Below are 12,636 nucleotides of genomic sequence, written 5' to 3'. Positions count from 1 at the left end.
GTGGATCTCTAGTTTACGTGAATGCAGTTCCAGTCTCGTGTAATCATACTCCTTTCCCAGTTCCCCTCACCAGCTTCAGGAGTTGAATTATTATGCGGCTTGCCTATAACTTAAAATGAGGAGGGACCATATTAGCATCAGATAACTCAGCTTTAATATGTAATTTCAAAATACCAAATTGAAAAATGCTGTTATGATTACCTCGCGTGGTGCTGTAGGCTCTGGGGACCGTGGAGCATGTCCTCTGTGGTCTGCGGCTTACAAGGAAGAGTTTGGTGGTTCTGCAGGAGCTCCCTTAAAGGCTTTCTGGTGCCTTACCCGACTTTTCACTAGCACAGAGTGAGTGTGGTTTTCATATCGCCCACCCCTTCAGCGAGAGGGCTGTTACCATTAAACCTCAAGGAGGGCCAGCTTCTTTGCTCTTTGCTTCTCTGGGGGAAGCAGGTAGGTCAGCTCTTCCAGGGTGCATCGGGTGTGATAGTCAGCTGCAGAAGAAAATGGGGTTTGATACAGTTGGCATCGTTCTAGGACAGTCACTAAATTGGCCTTTTTTTTCAATAAGCTGAAGTCAATAGGCAAAAAAAAAAAAGGGAAGCAGAGCTTACAAAATTGCATTTCCTACATGGTTCTTCATCCATCAGCCATACCAAATGGTACTGTAATTTATGAGACTAGGACAATACCCTTTTAATGTTACATTGATATTCAATATGTGTTCTGTGTGCCACCAGACAGGCCAGAGCACATGCAGAGCTGACCCTGGGGTGTTGGTGTATACTTAGTAAAGGTAGCTGACCAAACTTGTATGCCATTTCTTCATATCTTTTTCCATGTTAAAAAGAGTGGGAGACAAGTACCACTTCAAAATGCACAAGTATCATCTTTTAAGTGAATTTAATGTAGTACAATCTCATTTGCAATTGCAAATACTAAGGCTGCATTTTTCCCCTTACTCCGAATGCCTGAAAATCTCATTAATGTTAATGTAAGGGGAAGAAGTGCTTAGCCTATTGATGTAGGAATGAAATCAGGAGCAAAGCACAGCTCTACAAAGATTCATCTGCAGATTAGGGTCTGAAGCAACCATTAGATTATCAAATCTGACCTTCTATCTAATGCAGGCCATAGAATCTCATCCACTTAATTCTGTATTTATCCCAACAACAGCACCAGAAAAGCAAATACAGTGCATTAACATATTGTAATATAGCAGTATATTCAGGCATGTCTTATTTTTTTTACTCTAAAACCAGAGGCAAACAGCAGTACTGTGCTATACGATATTGATGAAAATCTGCAGGAGGAGCGATTTCAGCATTTTATCTGTCTGCAGAGTTTGTATGTCTATTGTTTGCATAGGGGTTTGTTTAGTTCTTTGAAAATTATTTACTGGTAACTCTAACCAGTATAGAGCTGACCATTAGTTCTGTTTGTCTCTGAGGACAGCATAAATTGAAATAGGGATTTTATCTTTTTTTTAACAGAAAAAGTAATTTTCTTCAAAAATCTGTGTGGTCCTTGACAACTGCTTTCTAGCTTTTTCTTTTGGAAACTCCCTGCCAGTCAGTTTTCCTAGGAAACATGAAGCGTATTTCACATCTGGCTTCTCATCTCTTTGACTAGAACACAAAACTGCCCTTGAAGTGCACCTGGGAGGTTTTCAGGGGGATACCACACACGCACAAAAGACGAGCCAAGCTGTCTAAAGGAGCTGCACTGGGCTATTGCATGTTTTAACCATTAGCCAACATTTTACTGAACAAAGGGGCTAAAGAGGTGAGATGAGGAAAGTATCAAGGAATTCAGAGGAGAAGCCGTGGGTGGCACGGTACAAAATACAGAGGTCCCAGGCTTGGCACATAAATGCTGTCCTGAAGAAAAAATCCTCCTGCCCAAATTTGAGGTGCACCAGCCCCTTGGTGTTGCCCATCCCACAAGAACATTCCTCTGCAACCCACCGCAGCTCAGAGGGAGGGACAGTCTTTGCTGCCCACGTGTTGCAAAAGCGTTTGCTGCCCCTTGGGCGCGTGAAACCTGAGCTCTTAGGGCTTGTCTGTAACAATACAATTTCTATTTCTTTTCCGTCTAAAACTCAGAAATCCTACAACCGGCTTGGTCCCGTCTTGGCGTTTGGTTTGAGTTTTGCCTCTAAAGCGCATTTGGATCCTGTTGTTTGAGGGGTTTTTTTGATAGGAATCATGGCTAACTACTGGTATTGAAAGCAGAGATTTGACCCATGACTGCAGGAACTGGAGGTTCAGTATGAAGCCCTAAGCTGGTGCAAAACCACTTGCCAAGGGTGTTATACTGGCAAGGGGGAAGACCCCTATAACCAAAGGCATCCCCATAGCAGATTTATAGTCTACATTGCTGCAACTGCTTCATTGCAGTGTCCTGTGATTCATGTTAACCTAACTAGAAGGTACCAGATAAACATTTTGAAAGTCTTGGCATACAAGAAGGAATCTCAGACCTCCTTGCCTATCAAATAGGAAGGTCAATACTTGCCTTAATACTTGGCTTTGAGGCTAAACTAATTATTGAGTGTAAGGCTCTTTGAAATCCACAGGTAAGTGGTGTTAAGTAAATGTAAATAACATTACCAAAACCTTCCCCCTGTTGCTTTGATGCAATTTATTCAGAATACGTAAAAAGGCATTTGTAGCAGTGAGGGTACGGCTGCACAGCAAGACGCTGTGCCATGCAGAGACACCTCAGGTGGCTCTGAATAACCAAACACAGGAGCCCTGCGTCGGCACGGTCTTTTGCTTGGGCTAATATTCCCCGTTTTCCAGAGGAGCTCATTACCCGCCTTAGCAGAAGCTCTCGCTGTTTCTGCTGGACACAATCTGGGCAGGAGGTGGCTGGTGACGAGAGTGTGGCCATGTCTGCGCTGCTGCCATGTGGGTCCCTCCTAAGATAGATTACAACCTCTCCAAAGCATCCTGTAGCAATATTAGTAGAAAGTTAGGGCACTATTAATAAAATAATAAAGGGCTATAGATGAACGTAGTGCTGTGTGTGTTAGAAGGCCATGCACTCTTTCCTTCTCTGTCAATATGGCTTTAGCAGAGAGGCAAATTTATAGTTAATATTCTCCCTGCTCCTCAAGAAATCACATCTGAGTGAATGTTCCCCTTGGGGAGTAGCAGTGTCGTGGTTTAACCCCAGCCAGCAACTAAGCAGCACGCAGCTGCTGTCTCACTTCCCCCCACACCCAGTGGGACAGGGGAGAGAACTGGGGGGGGGAAAAAGTAAAACTTGTGGGTTGAGATGAGAACAGTTTAATAGAACAGAAAGGAAGAAACTAATAATGATAATAATAACAATAATAAAACGACAATAATAATAATAAAAGAATTGGAATATACAAAACAAGTGATGCACAATACAATTGCTCACCACTTGCTGACCGATGCCCAGTTAGTTCCCAAGCAGTGATCCCCCCAGGCCAACTCCCCCCAGTTTATATACTGGACATGACGTCCCATGGTATGGAACACCCCTTTGGCCAGTTTGGGTCAGCTGTCCTGGCTGTGTACCCTCCCAACTTATTGTGCCCCTCCAGCCTTCTCGCTGGCTGGGCATGAGAAGCTGAAAAATCCTTGACTTAGTCTGAACACTACTTGGCAAGAACTGAAAACATCAGTGTGTTACCAACATTCTTCTCCTACTGAACCCAGAACATAGCACTATACCAGCTACTAGAAAGAAAATTAACTCTATCCCAGCCGAAACCAGGACAAACAGGAACCTCCATGGGCTTCATTTCTTCTGACAAGGTCATAGTGAAGAAACAAGCCACGATTATTAAATTCTCCAGCATAAAAGACATCAGCAACAAGAGCACATACTGTTTTCATTTTGACAAATTTTCCAACTCTGATGTCTTCCTACCCCATCTCAGCAGCAAAAGGTCAGGCAGGGTCCAGCACTGCTGTAGCTGTGGGGTGGACTGCAGAGTGGAGGGGAGATCTGTTTTCCAGCACTAAGAAAAGCAGTGACCGCATCTCAGGATGAGGGTGCTGCAAATACACTTGCCACCAGGCTGTGTGAGCGCTTGTGCTCCTTTGTGTTGGCTTCACAGCAAAGCCCTGGACGCTTTGTGAACAGCATTTAAGCAGCACGTATCAAGAAGTTCGGAGACAAAAAAAGTGTGTCTTCCAGCATAGGAACAATTTTACTAGGCACATAATGAACTGTTCTATACAGGCAATAATCTACTTTTCTATGAATTTGTATAATAAGCAAAAAGGCAGTAAGAGTTTCCCAGCTGCTTGACTTACTGGTGCCTGTGCTTTCTTTGCAGTTGTCCAACACAGCAATTCTTCATCAGATTAGACGAGACCAAGTGACAGACACGTGCCGAGCAAACAGCGTATCTAGCAGGAAGCGCCGTGTGCTGACACCCAATGATCTCAAGCACCTAGTCGTGGATGAAGACCATGAAATGATCTACTGCTATGTTCCCAAAGTGGCCTGCACAAACTGGAAGAGAGTCATGATGGTTTTGACGGGAAGAGGCAAGTACAGCGATCCAATGGAAATACCAGCCAATGAAGCCCATGTGTCTTCGAACCTGAAGACCCTCAACCAGTACAGCATCCCAGAGATCAACCACCGCTTGAAAAACTACATGAAGTTCCTCTTTGTTCGCGAGCCTTTCGAGAGACTGGTGTCAGCCTACAGGAACAAGTTCACCCAGAAGTACAACACTTCCTTCCACAAGCGATATGGCACCAAAATCGTGAGGCGCCAGAGGAAAAACGCAACCCAGGAAGCTCTGCGTAAAGGCGATGACGTGAAATTTGAAGAGTTTGTGGCGTATCTCATTGACCCGCACACCCAAAGAGAAGAGCCCTTCAACGAGCACTGGCAGACTGTGTACTCCCTCTGCCACCCTTGCCACATCCACTACGACCTCATAGGAAAATACGAAACGCTCGAAGAGGATTCGAATTACATTCTCCAGCTGGCGGGAGTAGGCAACTACCTGAAGTTCCCCACCTATGCAAAGTCTACGAGAACTACTGACGAAATGACCACAGAGTTCTTCCAGAACATCAGCTCCGAGCACCAAACGCAGCTGTATGAAGTCTACAAACTTGATTTTTTAATGTTCAATTACTCAGTGCCAAGCTACCTGAAATTGGAATGAGGGATGGGTTGGGGGGAGAGAGGGGAGAGAAAGCCTGTTTTATTTAAGATTTTTATTTGTCATAATAAATATGGAGAATGGGTTATTTTGTAAATTAATATTTTTTTTTGAATGATGCTGCGAGCAGCACAGTCAAAATTATTTAAATCAACTGTAAGAAAGGACAGCTCTCTTTGCAGGGTAACAGGATTGTGACGATCTAGCTGTAGAAATGAATAATACTGCTACACTGTTTAAAAAAACGTTAATTGTGTTCTGGTGAATTTCATTGATCTTGCATTGCTCCAATTCTAATTAATGTTATTTATACTTATTTAAAACATGGTCTCTTGGTAGGTGTCACTTCAGCAGCAGAGATAAGATAACATTTGGACAAAAGGAGTCTGGTTTTGTGCTTTCCTCAGTTGAGCTTGTCTCTGGGTAATAATACTCTTCCATTAGCTGTTGATGCAGGTAAATATGGGAATAGTTCTTGACACCACACGTTTTGAGAAGAGTGGTGGAAATAATTTCTTCAGAAAGTGATATTGCAGTCAAGTGTACTAAAAAAATTAAATCTGTCTTTCTAGCCCTGAAAAGGAAAAGTAAAAGAGATTTTGATAGATTCATGATAGCTAAACCCATGACTGAAAGAAATGTGAATGTATTCCTTGGGAAGAGAAACCATGAACTTTTTATAAGTCTGGACTTAATGAGTTTATCAAGAATATGACCAGTCCCATTGTGTCTTAATTTGAAGCCTGCCAAACCAAATGAATGCAGATTTGCAGATAGTCCATCAGAAAAAATCAGCATTTTGAAAGCGACTGTAGAGATTTTTGAATGCCCAAAGCAATTAGCATTGACATAATTCATATCCATGCTGGCGCTGGGGAGAGCTCCGTCCTCTGCAAGTCTTGCCTCCCTATCTGATCTTAAGATGGACAACCGAAATTGGCTCGAAAGACACCGGTCATGATACGTTGCTATAAAAGATGCGGGCACGTCATTTGAAAAGTCAGAAAGTCATCGTCATGTTGATCTCTAAGCATGCAAGGCAATAAAAAAGGTCTCATCCTCCTGCATGCTGGTTTCATGGCTTTTTCCTAGGGGGAAGAGGGAGTCATCTTTTTCTTTAGTTGATGCTTAAATACCATTGACAGGGATGTTTCTAATTTCCAGTGGGTTAGTATTTCATCTAAGTCCGCTCTAGTGTGGGATCATGACCTTTTTACTTAAGGTGAATGTCTGAGTAGCAGTTGTTTTGTGTATAACACCTTGTTGGGATGGCAGGTTGTACCAGGCGTAGCATACCGAGCAATTGTTTTGGGCAAGCAAGTAGTAATCTATTCACGGCAAATAAAGAATGAAAAATGAGATTTCAGTGTGGATCTGTTAGCAAGCTAGTGAGCAGAAGTACAGGCTTCTCCAAATGTCTGCTTTAATTTGAGGCAGGCGAGGGGTACGGCCAAGCGGGCGGCCGGCGCCTGCCCGGGGACTGGTCTGTAGTCACCCCAAGCTCTCCCGTCCCGGGGCGGCAGCGCTGGCAGCCGGCTGATGGGCAAAAGGAGGCTTAAATCAAGGCACAGGGGGGAACCCAAAATCTCTTTTAAAGTTGACTGATGGTTAAAATGGGGTTTTAACTTGCCTGCACGTCAATCTTACGATCAAACCAAACCATTCCAAAACTTCGTGAAGATTCGAATAAACTCAGCTGAAGGCAGACCTGCTTTAACAGTATCAGAGCCAGATCTTGAAAATGTCGTATTGTACAGTAGCCAGTAATATCCACTGAATTGCATTAGTCTCCAGGACAGATATGTGGTTAAAGGAGAAAAATAGGTTCCATCTTATTTTATAAAAATAAGTCGCCGAATAAATCTCAGTGAAGAACAAATTAACATAACAAACAGCAGCTGAAGTCCTTTCACAATTGGATTTGGTCTTAGCCAGGATTCGGGTCATTATTTTTTTTTATCATACCTTACAAATAAATCTCTCGTCCATTCTGGAACAGCCACAGTTTTCATAACCCAGGTCCTATTTATAACCCGGAGTGCTGACCCAGTGGGTAGCGAAGAGCTGGCTGTCTGCGCCTGACAGCTCTGAATTCCTGAGCGGTTGCTGATCGCTGGCTTGTTTTACTTGAAAGCAGTTTTGTCTCATTTAGAGTACGTGGAGCTGTTGCAAGTGCCTATCACAGTGTGCCCTGGCTTTCTTTTGTTTGTAGTTCAATGGTTATATATTTGTTAAAAAAAAAAAAAAAAAAATCTGTCTGAGGGTAGATTCCCCCTCTCCCCCCCGCCAATATTTCCCGCAAGCTGTTTGTGTGCTTGTTTCATCTTGTATCTGACAGTGTTCATATTTTGGTCCAATTCTCTCTTCAGTTAGCTGTTAATCCTTCCAACAGAATGTGATGTGAATTTTTTCATTTAAGAAAAAAGTTGCTTCAGAAAGTAAATAATTTTCAAAGGGAGTGTGCTTCCCCCCTCCTTTTTGTACTTTTCTCTGTCATCACCGTGGTTTTGTCTGTTCTGAAATACTCTCTTTAGTTTCACTGCTTTAGAGACACAAAAACCCTATTTGACAGCTATGATAGAAAAGCTTTAGGTGAAAAACATGTTCAGGAGATCTGAGGGGTGAGCGCTGCTCGAGCTGGGATTTTTAGCAGCAGCTTTGGGTTCGATTACCCAAATTCTGCTTCCCCGCAGAGGGCTGCCCTATGGGCGGATGCTCAGCACTGAGATGGCTTTTATTTGGACTTAAGTGGGTACTTAAAAGTCACTTGCTTTTTAAAAACCTTGATCCCAAACTACTACAAACCGTCCATTTAGTGTGTGATATGTATTTTGGGGTGCTGTGAATGGGCTGTAGGTCTGTGTTTAAAAAGAACAGCTGACATGCTGGCTATGATCGTGTCCTGCGCGGTGAGCACGAAGCCCTCGGCAGGTCAGAGGAGGACCACAAATGTTAAGGAATAGCTTTTTTTTTTTTTGGTCTACTGGGTGTGTTGTTTTGACTGAGCCAAAAAATATCTCTTTCCACTGCACCCACACAGGAGGATGTTCTGGATTGTTCCTCCTTATCTCAGCGAGCTGGTGGCCACCACCTGCAATGCAGGGGCAGCCGGGGAACCAGGCTGGTTTTACCCCCAGCTCTTCACTGGGTTTCCCAGCCGGAGGAGAAGAGGGGCTGGTCTGCTCCCGAGCTCTGCCTCCCTCCCCGGTTCATTTCTGCTGTGGCCACGGCTGGTCCCGGGAGCCAGACAGGCAAATCTGCAGCCCCAGCAAAATGCAAAATACAGATGTGCCCGTGGGGCCGCGAGGGCCACCCGGGGAGCTGCCGGTTTCGAAGAATGTGCGTTTAGTGCTGGTCGAGCAGTGGTGAGCGCAGAGAGGACCCAGCGGGGAAGGTCCCGCTCCCCACCTCTGCCCCCAGCCCCCTCAAAAGCCGCTGGGCTCGGGAGCAGTGATCCCCTTCTCCGAGCAGCCGGTGCCTCCCTGTCATTTGGCAGGGCCAGCGCTGAGCCCAGCAGCGCCTGCTGCTCCTGCCCCACAGCCAGGGGTTCGTTCCCCCCCCCCAGACGGCTCCAAGCACCTTTACCTGGTGCCCAGGCTGGATTTGGCCCATCTGAACACGGTGGTGACTCCTGGGCGGTAGGAGGTTCCCCCAAACCTGACTTGGTCCACGCTTCAGCCTCTTCATAAACCATGTCCATTATCACAGAAACGTGCGAGCTGCCTGAACCACGCGCTGTGTAAAACAAGTGAAATAATAAATAATCCACAAGCAGAAGTGCTTTTAGAAGTAAGTTGACCCCAGATGTTTTAGGGTTTCACTGTAGTCTGCTGCACTTTTCAGGTACAAAAAGGGACTGTCCTTACTATTACTCTTGTTACAGAGAGTGTTATTTTCTTACATGCATGCACAATACAATGTGTACGAATAATTTAACATCGATGTGGGGTTGGATTTTTTTTTTTTAACCTATTTGTATGCAGTAGAAGGCTTGTTGTAGAAAAGTATCTCCTCATACCTAAATATACTGTTAATAAAGGAAAAAGCTAAATTATACATTGCCAACACAAGTGTGAACTGCTCATGAATCTTTCCTTAAAAAAGCCATTCAAGCCTGATTATTTTTCTAAGTAACTTCAATTAAATTGAAGAAAGAAAGTTCCTCTCTGTGTGCTTTATTTCTGGCTCATGCTTTCAGGGTGGGATTTTTGTCCGCATAGCTTTGCTTTCTCACAAGGCTTGTGGCAGGACAAGCAGAAGACTCAAAATTACCTACTGCTGTGCAGGAGGAAAGCTAAAGTCATCTAACACCGTCCCTCTTGCTCCCTTCCTTCTCAAGTTCCCAGCAGCAAAGATGAGGGCTGTCAGTTTAAGACCTGTCGTGTGCCCAGAAACTTCATCCCACCTCAAGCAAGGGTGTTTTGGAGTCAGTCAGACGACAAAAACTCCAGCTGTCTGATGAGCTTTAGGCCACGTGCTTGCCCACCTTCATGTGAATTCACTAACAATGGCTTTGAGTTAAAATTTCCCACAGTCCTCCAATCTGTGTGGTCTCATCTGTGGTTTTCGCTGAGGCCACGTCTAACCCCAAAGCAGAAACTTCCAGCTGGGCTTTGAAGACAAACTTGGCAGGGAAATCAGCATCATAAATTACACTTAGAAAAAGGCATACATTTAGGCAATAACTGCTCACCATCGCGACTGTGTTGTTGGAAGGGACCCTGGGGGTCACCTGGGCCACCCCACTGCAGAAGGTCACCATGACTAGGTCAGCCATGGTTTTGACTGGCCAAGGCTTCAGCGCCTCTGGGGATGGAGGGCTCAGCGCCCGGTCCACTGCCGTACGACCCACCCAGCAGAGATGGTTTTTCCTAGTGGGCTCTTTGGGACTCCCAGCCTTTAACTTGTGTCCATCATCTGTCACTGCTGGAATAAGAGTTTGGATTCACTTTCTTTGTAAGTCTCCTTCAAGTAGTTGTAGACTGCTATTAGTCTCCTAGTTCGCGACACCGTCACCAGACTAAATAAGGCCAGATCCCTCAACATCTCCTCGTAGGTGATATCCTTTAGGTCACTGAACATCTTGGTATCCCATCGCTGTAACGTCCCCAGCATCTTCACATCCCTCTTGAACCGGGGAGGGCCCCGAAACTGGATGCCGTATTCTGGGTGCAGCACTGCCAGTGGCAAACAGATCATTTAATCTGCCGGCCCCACTCCTCAGAAGGCAAACATCATTCACAATGAGAGCAGAGACAGAAAATAGGAAATCTGCTGAGTAGGTGTCATAACACATGGTGGGCTATCTTTAGAGCCCATTCCCACCTTAAACGCCCCACCACCCTGCACTCCCTAATTAATAGGCAGAACTGGAGCGCAGCCTCCTGAAATCGCAGCCTGGCTGTGCGGTATTAAGACAACAACCTTCACATTTCAAAACATCGGTGATTTGTTTCCTCTACAATCTCAACCAGAGAGGGAGATAATTAAGAAGGTCTCGAGAAGGACTCGGTGTCAGTGAGCGATTAGCACCGTGCTGATCGCTCTGCCTCCCTCGGCACCTTGGCAGGGCATGGATGACTTAAGCTTCGAAGCGATGCAATCCTCTTCTGGCAGTACGTGGGTCTAAGCAAGCCACTACTGCCCTGAGAGAGTCCATCAGCTTCGAATAACATTTGCATTCTCAAAAATGGAGTCACGCAGAAACGAGGGCCAAGAGAAATCCTGTGGCTGCGTGGGGGCAGGTGGGGCAGGGCACGCCGGGGGACCGAGCCCAGGCAAGCGGGGACCAGCGGCTGCGGAGCTCGGCCACGGAGGGGTGAGCTGGGGGGGCTTCAGAAAATTGAAATCATATGGATGCAAAAATGGGAACTTCCATTTTGGGGGGTAATGGGGTAAGAAATGGCCTCTCTGCACAGCCGTTGGGTGCAACAGCTTTTGGGTGATTTCCTCTGTGGCTTGTAAGATAGCGGAGAAGAGCCCGATCCCTGATACTGCCGCAGCGACTGGCAAAATTGGGTTTGCTCCAGTGGAAGGAAGCGTGAGGATTTGTCTTCTTGGCAAGCCTCAATTTCTCCATTAAATAATTACAGATTTACAAAAATCCCTTCCCATTGGTACCCAGCATACAGCTTCTGCCCCACAGCTGCCAAGCCCCCCCCCCGCCCCAGTACGGACCAGGGGCGGCTGCTGTAGGACAGGAGAGCTGGTGGCAGCAGGGCTGTGCACGGCACCCGGGCACCGGGGAGATGAGTACGGAGCACTGGGGGATGCGACGAAGCGGCAGGGTCCTGCACGGCTGAGGTGTCCTCTCGGCCAAGCAAGTGACCAGATCACACAAGAAGTCCAGTGGAGATGATGCAAAGTTTGAAGAAAGCCTGTTCCTGTGGTCATAACGTGCTCCCTGTGCAGGCGCGAGCTCCGCCAACGCTTCCCAACCTTTGTTTGGATGACAATACATTTCATTTAATTCTACCATAATTGCAAAAAAAAAAAAAAAATTTAAAATCTGGCAAACTGGAAGGAAGGAAGAAAAAAAAAATGAAAGAAATGCAGCCAGCAGCAGAGTGGAAACTAGAGCGTATGCTTCTCGACAGCGGTGCCGTGCTTTTCGCACTAGCTGTGTTACACATCATCACGTACAAGACTCCTGATGCCACACAAAAGTATCTTGCTTTTCCAGTTACACTTTCAACTTTGCCAAAAGTTGAAAATTTTGAAAAATCAGAGTCCGGTTTTATTCTTTGGTGCGCTAAAGGACAACATACCAAAAGCCACCACCCCAAATTGCATGCAAATCAGTTTTTAAAAAAATCTGTGATAAAAGAGAAAAATCAACTTTACTTTCCCTATTCGCAAGATGAACAGCAGATCTTTTCCCCCGTTACTGGAAATGTCACTCCACTGGACTGCTCAAGCCTCCAGACTATGAGATACAACTCACTGTCAATAAATGGCTTCTGCTAAGTCAGAGGCATTTAGGACTGAGAGCAGTGACTTATTCATGGAGGAAAAAAATACAGAAAATATTTTCATTCATTTATATGTTGTTAAAAATATATTTTGCCAGCATTTTAAGAATGTTACTGACTTAGACATTGAAATTGATTCCTCTGTCCCTATTTTTTGAGTAAATGCAGACCTGAGATAACATTTCTTTAGGTGTTTAGTAGCATACATCCTATCACTATGCAACAAATGGACAGATTATGTTGGAAAATGAGACATAGCATTTCAAGTAAAGTTATGTGGGTTTGAAAATCTCATTTCAGTCAGAGTTTTTAATTAAAAAACAAACAACCAGCAAAGCTGTTTTCCTCAGTAAGAGAAAAATCAATCCAAAGTTTATGCCCTTGGTTCTATTTTTTTTACTAATACATAAAGCTGCCAGGATAACATACGGCTGAATAATAATTGTTAAATCATTAGGCCTCATCTTTTATTCTAAAAACTAGAATTATACTGTGGCAATTCATGACTTT

At 44.9% G+C, this 12,636-nt stretch overlaps 1 protein-coding gene across 1 annotated transcript in view; it reads left to right on the top strand.

The window, feature by feature from the left end:
- CHST11 (carbohydrate sulfotransferase 11) overlaps positions 1-9,313 on the top strand; it is a 175,521-nt gene extending 166,208 nt beyond the window's left edge. Inside the window, exon 3 of the mRNA XM_030041231.2 lies at positions 4,310-9,313. Within this exon, the coding sequence (XP_029897091.1) occupies positions 4,310-5,158 (849 nt within the window). The 3' untranslated portion in view covers positions 5,159-9,313. The remainder of the gene's footprint in view (positions 1-4,309) is intronic.
- Positions 9,314-12,636: the final 3,323 nt, after the last annotated feature.

Source organism: Aquila chrysaetos, chromosome 17 (assembly GCF_900496995.4).
Source record: "Aquila chrysaetos chrysaetos chromosome 17, bAquChr1.4, whole genome shotgun sequence".
NCBI classification, from domain to species: Eukaryota; Metazoa; Chordata; class Aves; order Accipitriformes; family Accipitridae; genus Aquila; species Aquila chrysaetos.
Note: the sequence above shows the minus strand (reverse complement) of the source record. Positions and strands in the feature narration are given on the sequence as shown.